The 10,034-nt window shown below is 42.6% G+C and overlaps 1 protein-coding gene across 1 annotated transcript; it reads right to left on the minus strand.

The window, feature by feature from the left end:
- Positions 1-7,208: 7,208 nt before the first annotated feature.
- On the minus strand, positions 7,209-9,641 carry LOC310784817 (DNA transposase THAP9; the record flags this gene model as incomplete). Its single annotated transcript, XM_083645857.1, has 1 exon — positions 7,209-9,641. The coding sequence occupies one exon, from the start codon at positions 9,639-9,641 to the stop codon at positions 7,209-7,211; it is 2,433 nt and encodes an 810-aa protein (XP_083501983.1).
- Positions 9,642-10,034: the final 393 nt, after the last annotated feature.

The raw sequence follows: 10,034 nt of genomic DNA on the forward strand, positions 1-10,034 counted from the left end.
TCCCTACGAGGAAGAGCAGTCCCGGATATCCTCCTGATTCATTGCGGTGGGAATGATTTGGGAAGCATCCCAAGTGTCGGCCTCATCGCAGCGATGAAGGAGGATCTGCACCAGCTCCACCTGCAATGTCCAGATATGAAGATCATCTTCTCTGGGATCAACCAGAGATGCAGGTGGAAGTCTGGTGCTAAGCCCGGGAAAATTGACAAAGCTCGTAAGTTTGTGAACAATGTTATGGCTACATATGTTCATTCTTTAAATGACAGCTTTGTACCTCACCCTCAAATAAGGTTTGACACTCCTGGGCTATTTTTGAAAGATGAAGTTCACCTCACCAGGAGGGGAAATGATATTTTTTTAAACAGTTTAGCCGAGTCCATTAAAGCACAACTTCAGCAGCGGTGAAATGTTCATGTCAGACAGTTTGCTAGCTGTTGAAGTCGAGTCTTAATGGACTTTTATTTCAGCCCCAAACATAGCGCACAGTGTCATGCCTTAAGTGATGATGAGTGTTATTTTTGTTAATATAATATTTCATGTTTAACACCTGCAGCCATAACACTGTTATGGCATAACACTCTTACCAGCTAATGCTCTTCCTTGTGCCCTACAACCTCTCCTATTCCCACTGTCTTCTTCCCTTACCACCCCAGCCGGACCACCCCATGGTCTCTGAAACTCTCTGCCCCCATGTCGGATGTAGTTGACATAGCTGCCCTCATGCCTGCCTTGTGGTTCTGCCCTTCACTGACTAGTTTCTGGTCCAAAATATTTGACTGGTACTCTAAGGCCTACAAAATAACCCTGCAGCCAGAGGCAGAACTCCATCTTCGGCTGCTCGGAGTCCTCTCTTACAAGCACCTTATGCGGCTGGTAGCTCCACGTTACAATGTCAAAGATGTATTTTTTTTTATTTTATTATTACCGGTACTTCTTTTCCTGTGTCTGAGCCTGTTTGTCTTGTATGTTTATTGTTCTCTAAAATTTTGAAAATAAAATTGTCCTTAAAATTGAAAAGATGTGGGAACCCTGATTTATATTTTGTGCAATAATATACTTTCAGATTTCTTTTACTTACTGTATATGTGCAAACAAACACACAATCGTTGTTAGTGAACTTCTGTAAAGGCTGCTAGTTCTCATAAAAATGATCAGTGTTGTAGCAGTAATATTAATAGAGCTTGATCCATGTGTCAGACTATGCCGGTTTGGGCCTTTGAATTTTTAGGGAGTTGGGCCTAGAAATTCATTAAATTGGACCCTTACATGTTATTCTCTAACTTACATCAGGATTGTAAAGTCATATTGCTCACTCAGGACATACTATCAATGCTCAGGACCCTCTAATACATGTAGATATTGTATATAGGACAGCAGTTTTTGTCTCCTATTGATCTGCTACACTGCATATTTACACTAATTCAAATTCGCCATATGTAATCAACTGTGGCAATAAAAATTATTCTCATTCTCCCATTCTCATTCATAAATGGTTTGAAATGTCAGCTAATAGTTAATATAATTATTAGTTATATTATCAGTCTGCCCTCACACATCCTGGACTTTTTCCACTTTACCTCCATAGATTGCAGACAAGCTTTTTCAAATATGCATACAGCCAACCAAGACTTTAAATGTGAACCCTTTACCCAGTCTGAAGTTTTGAGTGGACAGAGTAGACTGTTGAACCAAGCACTAAGCCATATAGAAGTAGGCTATTATGTGGTTTCTCATGTCTTATTGCACCGGAGCTCTTTTCATCATGCAAACTTGCCTTGTGACAGTTAAGTACATCTTTCACTTGATCGACATCTGTAGTTTAATTATGTAGCCCTATTTATGTCAATTACTTAATTACTAAATTTATCACATTATTTTATACCCCTTTCTAGTGTTGGAGAATTAAAAGGTATTTATGAAGCTCTTGCCCCAGGTTTGTTTTTATGGTGAGCAATGAGCATACAGTTTAATCACAGTAGGTAGGTTTAAAATTCTAATCAACAGAAACATTGCTCCAAAATGAGGAAGGCACATAATATGTCTATGTAAAATAGGTCATGTAAAAGTTCTTGAGTCAGAGGTTCAGCTTACTTGAATATATTTTATTAATGATTCACGGTCTCATGAGAGAGGGAGAGGTGAAACAAGCATCAAGGCTCCATGGATAGTTATTCAAAGGAGTAAACTGGTACAGAGATGTGTGATGAGACATTGACATTACTGACATGGCAGGACATCACGACAGTTCATGTAGAGATTAGGATTCTTGTAGTTGGACATGTGAGAACAAATTGGGTACACAGTTTAAGAAGAAGAAGCCTACTGTTGCAACTTTTTCTTAAACAGCTAAAGTTGTATCTCCTGTTAATATCTTTGGCATTGCAAAGGTGTATGTGTGCAATTTGAGTGGGTGGCACACAAAATGCACCTCTCTATAATTTTGACCAGCTGAGAGACTGACTATGCCACCTACTATGCCAGAATAACTTTCACACAGACCTGTGGCTGCAGAAAAAAAAAAAACTTTGGTCGCTGGTTCCTCATTTGACACTCAAAAATCAAAACAAAGTCAGAGTAGGGGCATCAAGGCAGTTTGGCGTCTCTCAAAACACTTTTGGGGTGCGTTCGGCCATTTAAAACAATAGGTGGACTTAAAAATGTGCATGTCAGAAGCTTTCATTGCGCTTGGGCCTTTACACTACCGGTAGAAATTGTAATGGAGGCCACCATGTAGCCCTCAACAGCTGCAAGATGAATCACCCGTGGAGTCCAGACACTTGGTGGTGATGGCTAGTGGCTCGGCTACAACTGCTACAGCTGATGACTCAGCGAAGACTTGGAGACGATGAGGTGGAGGAGTGCGTGACATCAGCATCAAGTTGAAGACTAAGATGGAAAGAGAGAATCATATTTAAATATGACAACAGCAAGATGATTATCTAACAATGGTGGTGGGTCGCTGTGTTTGGATAGATGTGACCAGAGCCGTATAATAGAAATGTTGCGACATCTTCATTCTGGATTAAGCAGCGCTGTTGAGTTGCAGCAAAATTGACAGTTTGTGATGTACTTTGAAAGCGTCAGACGTTTAACTAATCAAATTGTATATTATTAGCCTTATTTTATGCATTCAAACATAGTACTACTGAGTCACACATTTTGGCCCTCCGCTGGCGCCACTCTCTTACTAGATTGCTCTGGATGTGACCAGCTACGATTTTAATTGACTGCCCAGGAAATGACAGCAAGGAAGTGATGAGTGAACATGCATGAGATATGGGATGGCAGGGTGGGATGAGAAGTCAAAACTACAGGCCTATAACCATGCAACATATTGTGTTCCTGAATTAACCTTCGCTATAGGTCCAGTTGTCTGGGCAGCCTCCCTTCTCCACAACGAGATGAATGGCACCAAATACGCCGCTCCATTACATGGTCTTCCTTCCGTTGGCATCAGTCATTCAGTTGTCAGAGTGCAGATACCTTACAAATGACAGTGAAAGACAAACACTGAATCATATACATCATATATACCAGCTTGTCAGGATCATATAGGTGCATGAATAGTTAAGGACTATCGTTTACGGATGTATTAGGTCACAAACTCCTATGACAAACATTTCTAGCACATAAGAACACAACTTTTGTGATAAGATCATCTTCTGGGTGTTTAAGAAACGCAAGCGGATCCTGCGAAAATACACATCTGGTCAATTTTTCCTGGGTCTGACGGCCATTTGATATTGATCTGTGGTTTATGTGTAGTAATATTTTCAGTTGAACACTGGGTGACAGTGTCAGGTTAGGTATGGGTGCAGGTAGGTCAATATAGGTGAGCTCACCACGGCAGGTGCAGGTGATTGCATTGCAGACTGGGATGAGACTAGAGCAAATAGTATTTGACTGTGTAGCCATGCACACGATTTGTCTTGTTGGACGTCAGTGTTTATTAGCACAAATATTTTGCAAGCAAGAAGATCTAGTTTGTGTTGTCTGTGAGTGCACAGTCACACGTCCAAACTTATTTCCACCCAATCCTATAATCCCTCGGTGGCCTGAGTAGCCTTTGTCACCACAGGTGTTAACCTAAATGTTTGCAGGCACGTTGGCAAATTCGACCAGTGACTGTTTTTTCTCTAATATGAAATTGAGTTTATTATTAAGCCCTGCAAATGTTTGCATGTACATGTCAATTAACAGCGTAAAATTTGAGTACTTACAAACTTCGAAACGGAACCTGGTGCTTGATACATGACATTTTGCTGCAGGACAACTCAAGCATTCAAGCCAGCAAAACCGAGAGCTGATGAGAGCAGTCAAGAAAACTCCTAATTTCCTGAAAAACACACAAAGGTTGGTTTAACATGTTTCTAAGAGATATCTATGGCCTGTCTTGGTTTTAAGCTTAAGCCCGCTCACCAACGGCAAGGTGCAGGCCAAGAGCGGGAACACGAGACTAGACAGAAATGGCAAAATAAAAAATAAAAACAACAACACGACGCACTTTCCACGCACAGAAGACATTACACAAAACATACAACAGGAAATGAAAAAATATATAAATAAATGAAATGGATTAAAGGGATTCATTTGTCACATCAAGTCAAGTCAAGTCAATTTTATTTATAAAGCCCTAATTCACAAGCATGTCTCAGAGGGCTTCACAGAAAGTATGTCTAGCTAATTCTAGCTGACACAACAGTAGCAAGAATATACAGAATAAAGATAACATTTGAACAATTGATAATATCGAAAATATAGAAATGAAGAGAGAGCAGAGGAGAGAGCAGGAGAAGGGAGAAGAGCGGGGGGAATGTGAGAGAGTGATGGGGTGGGGAGGGAATGGGAGATGTTGGAGGGTATAGGAGGTGGGGAAGGAGCAGGAGGAGAGAGCAGGAGAGGGGAAAGGGGGGGGTGTGGGGGAGAAGAGAGCAGGGGGAGGGAGGAGGTGGGGAGAGAATGAGAGATATAGACACACATCTTGCAAATGGACATATGACAATTTCTTAGCAACCAAACATGCATATTGAACATGTACAACAGCAGTGACATGGGGATGATCAAATCCATAACGTAAATAAATGAAGGAAAATACAGTGTAAAATAAATACATATATCTTTTAACACATGTAAATATATACATTATATACACCAAACACATAAACATATATACATTAAAGAGAACGGGCAAGCACGCTAAATGTCCTTTCAAAAGTTTAATACACAGCAGCAACGGACATTTCAGCCAAACAAACGAACAAATGAAGAAATGAATTAATTTATTTGACAAATCAAACAAATACAGTACACCAACAAGCATACAGTACAAAATAATTTATCAGGATATCACAAACTCATTAAACTTATTTCTGTTGTGGTCTTGATACACACATATAAATATTTACAACACAAAAATATACTACAGCGTTGCACACAAGTTTTTGTTGTTGGATTGAGTGTGCTCACTATTGGTGAATCTGGACAATCTATCCAGTACATCCATAAACAAAACCAGAAATATGTAAATAAACAAACGAACGAATGAAGAAATGAATTAATTTATTTGACAAATCAAAGAAACACAGTACACCAACAAGCATACAGTACAAAATAATTTATCAGCATATCACAAACTCATTAAACTTATTTCCATGGTGGTCCTGATACACACATATAAATATTTACAACACACAACTTAAACAAAGGGAGCAAAAACAGACTTTGGATAATTTGGTTTGTTTGAGGTACTTACAGTCAGTGTACTGCTAAGCACTCTGGACGCATTGCACACCGAGATAGTTGAACTGCACTCCAACTGTGGCAGGCACAGAGAGCTGTCTGCTGAGTGTGAAGAAGGCCATGACCATGGCCATGTTGCTTTTTATATTTTTGCTCATGGACCCCTTCACACTCAACAGACAGCTCTCTGTGCCTGCCACAGCTGGAGTGCAGTTCTCCTATCTTGGTACGCGGTGCCCAGAATGCTTTACCCAGTACACTGACTGTATGCATGTACCTCAAAGGACACCACTTCACACAAACTACCCCTTTAACCACACTCTTCAAAAATTTCAAAATAACCGTGTTTTTTTGTTTAGTTTAGTTTTTTTTTTTACTTTAGTACTTTTATGGTCTTCATAGAAAGTAAACAACACATGGGAACTATGTACAATAACCTGACATATGGAGGTGGGATTATAGGCACATGCTACAAATGGATAACTAACTACTTGTGCCCCTTAGATGTAGGCTCCAAGAAATTATGAAAACTGAATAAAATTTTGCCACATCGTCCTCAAACATATTCAACAGCTGAGTGTATAAAGGAATATTTCAGATTTTTTGTTGGGGGGTTGTATGAGGAACTTGCCGGCAGTCAGTGTACTACATGCAGTAGAATTCAGCCGGTGCCGTCCCAGTTGGGAGAAATGGAGACGGGCCACATCAGGGAAGTAGACCTGTTTGTTGCTGTAGACAGCACAGGGCGGCCGGCTGCATTCTACTGCATGTAGTACACTGACTGTCAGCAAGTTCCTCATACAACCCCACAACAACAAATCTGAAATATCCCTTTAATGTGAAGATCAGAAGGGGTGGGCAGTGTCTGGCTTTAGTGTTAAAATACTGAATACTTTGGCCCCGTAGAATCTGACTCAAAGAAAGTATTTCAACAGAGGCTGGAGAAAATGAACGGGGAACTCACTTGCAGGGCAGGGTCACAGAAAGTCACGTGAATTTTGAGCTCCATTATAAAAAATAGAGTGCATATGCACAAAAGACAAGACACAACAGGACACACAATGGTGACAAACAGGACAACATCACTCCTCCCACCACCCATCTATCCCCAACTACTCCACCTGCCCACCCCTCAAATCCCAACTCTACCACGTTCCTATCCATATGCCCCCAACCAAAACTACCCATATCCCCCTAACCATGAACCCTACCCACCCCTGGAAGTCCAACTCTACCACCTCCCTATCCCCCCACACCACCCATATCCCCATAGCCACTAATCCTACCCACCCCTCGAATCCCGACTCCCTACTGCCTTCCGATCCCTAGCTATAGCCCTCCCAAACACTAAATTCACTAAATGTCCATGAGTGACTGACTGTCCTGACTTTTCAATCTTATGACCCCGCGCCGTGGTAAAAACACATTCTACATGTACATATATACACAAAATGCATAGCACTCTCTCCTTAGTCACCGTAAAAATGTATTAATTTGGTGAGCCGCCTGCGGACCATTTTTCCTTCTTTAATTTGTTCCGTCTGCCTTTTTGCCAAATGATTCATCCGAACTTTACAGAACCAGGCAGACGCCATCTTGACCAGAACATGGACGTGGTTTGCTTCAACGCACATATCAAACATGTGGTTGTGTAAATTTGGGAACAGGTTTTTCTCCAAAGTACCTGCAAGGACTTGAGTAACAATTGCTGCAGTTGTTCCCCGTCCTGCTGGAGCTTTCCCCCCGTTCATTTTCAAAAGCCTCTCAAAGCACTTCTCAGTGGCCTGGCAAACTGCAATGACTCCGGCTGATGGTTTCTGTAGACCACCTCTGTTCTTCAGAGCCAGAAAAGGATGTGTGGAGTCAGCTGATGTCAGTGCCTGGGAACAAGGCATGCAGGTAACCTTCTCCTTCATCTTTTTCACGACAAAGCCTGTGATGTAGCTGATGGCTGCCTCCTTGTATTCTGAGAGGTTGTCTACATCTGGGAGGTCAGCGATGTCGTCTTCTCCAGGCAAAAGCACTTCCACGGGCGCCACATCCATCCTGCGTGCAATGTTGATATTTGCCGGTGTGGAATCCAGGATGTCGGTGTTGTCACGAAGAAGGCAGTTGCCTGTGCCCTTCTTCACCTGGTGCCTCACAAGGAGTCGCTTGTAGGCCGCGCGGAACTGCCTTGCATTGGGGTTGTTGTTAAAACCCCCACGTGCTCTGATCGCCGAGAAGAACAGCTCCAGATGATCCTGACTCAGCTTGTATGTCAGAAGGTACCTGCACGGTGCACTTGGTCCCTCCACAAGATCTGCGTAGATGTTAAGCACACTTCTACCACAAGCAATGAAGCCCAAGATAGGAGTCTTCTTCTGAGTGGCGTGCATGTAGACCCAGTTGTTGCTCTTGTTTTTCACCTTGAGCCCACGGAGACATGACTCTGCCCGTTCCAAAATAGCCCTGGCACGATGGATTGTGAATGGCTTCATTGGTGCTTTGAATCCTTTCCCAAATGGATTGCGGCTATTAAGGACATCAAAAGCTGCATCAATTGTTTGCAAGAACTCAACTGTAGCCGCGCAGCCTCTGAACTGGGGATAGTTGAGCCCTTGCTCACAGTACTGCAGGGCATCAGCCACACTGCTGCTGAACAGCTGGGCTGCAAGGTGGACCTTCATCTTTTGTTGTCGCCACTCGATGTGTGCCATTCGAAGCTTGTTGCCAAGGCGCAGACCTTCCTTTTGTTGCAGTTTGTGGAGTTCTTCAATGTACTGCCATCTGATCTGTTTCCCATCTTCTGTCTGTAACACTTCAGCTGTCGATAACACATTTCGCATCAGTTTTAGCATGTGACATGGATCCAAGAGCACGTGCACTTTTTGAGTTTGATCCTCTGGATGGAGAAAATGAGGACTCATGTTTGCGATGTTAAGTGTGGCACCAAGCTCATGGATCATGGCGAAGTTTTGCGCTGGTCCATCACATGTCAGCGAGACAACCCGGACTCCGACAGCATGGAGGCGACGAAGGCTCTCCCGGACGATGTTTGCCCTCTCTGCTCCAGTCAAGCTGTTGATGAGGAAGTATCCAATGGGGATCTTCCAAGACCCATTGATGGCTACAACCATGAAGACTAATGCCTGCGTGGCGACTGTGTTTTCGATTTCACCAGTACCGATATCGACATAGCCATGGATCTGGTCCCCTCCAAACTCAATTTGTTGGTGAATATACATTTCATCCAACATCAATGAGCAGATCGTTTCCTTCCCCTCTTTCCTCTCATCAGCGACATGGTGTTTCAGAGCAGTGAAAGATGCTACGGTAAATCCAGGGTCTGCCGAGACGCTGCTGTACCAATTGCGAATGGTCTGAGGATTTGGCAACGCAAAAAAGAACTTCTGTCTAACAAAATCATATGCTTTTGGAGAGTAGAAGTGTAGTGTCGTCGCAAACTGTTTTAGTTCTTCAGAAAAAGCTGCCGTCTTCTTCTTCTTTTGGATTCTGACCATGATTTCTCTGGGAACATCATTTATACAATCCAAAAGAGAAGCACATTCATTTGAGATCAGCAGCTCTTTCTGAAGAATCTTTGTCAGATCTTTCAAGGACGAGAGTCGTGCTTTCATTCTCCTTGTCTGCTGACACTTCAACCGAAGTTTTTTGCGAGCTCCAACAAGCTTATCCTGTACTCTATCATACTTTCGTTTGAGAGTTTTGGGAGACTCAGAAACCACGTAGCGGTGATGGTCATGCTTAATGCTTTCTGAGTATCTGCTTGTGGTACACTCCGCAGTATTATCCGCAACAACCTCATCTGTGACGATCTCAGCAACCTCAGCATGGACATCATTCATAAATATGTCATCATGAAGGACACTGTCAATAACAACAGTGTCTTGCATCACCATGGCATAGTCATGATCAGCTAAAGGATTGCTACCACTATCTCCTATCTCCACCCCACAATCTCCATTGTCAATGTTGGTAACAACCTCAACATGCAACACAGGAAAAGGTGCAACAGGTGCAGGCTCACTTACCTCCATAATCATACTTACCGGCCTGGTCCGTCTGGCCCTGGGAGTTGCTGCCTTTCTCTTCAAATGGTCAGGAAAGTCGAAAATGGTAGGCACAGCAGTCTTCATCAGCTTCTTCTTGCCCTAATAGAAAACCCAGAAGACATCGGTTGGTAGGCTAGATTGTGATACATATCACACATACATATAGAAAAATGAATAAAAAACAGCTTGCACACTGGAGTGCTCCAAATTGAGTATCAACAATAAGGGTAGTCTCAGCAC

This window comes from Poromitra crassiceps (genome assembly GCF_964638095.1).
Source record: "Poromitra crassiceps genome assembly, chromosome: 11".
NCBI lineage: Eukaryota > Metazoa > Chordata > Actinopteri > Beryciformes > Melamphaidae > Poromitra > Poromitra crassiceps.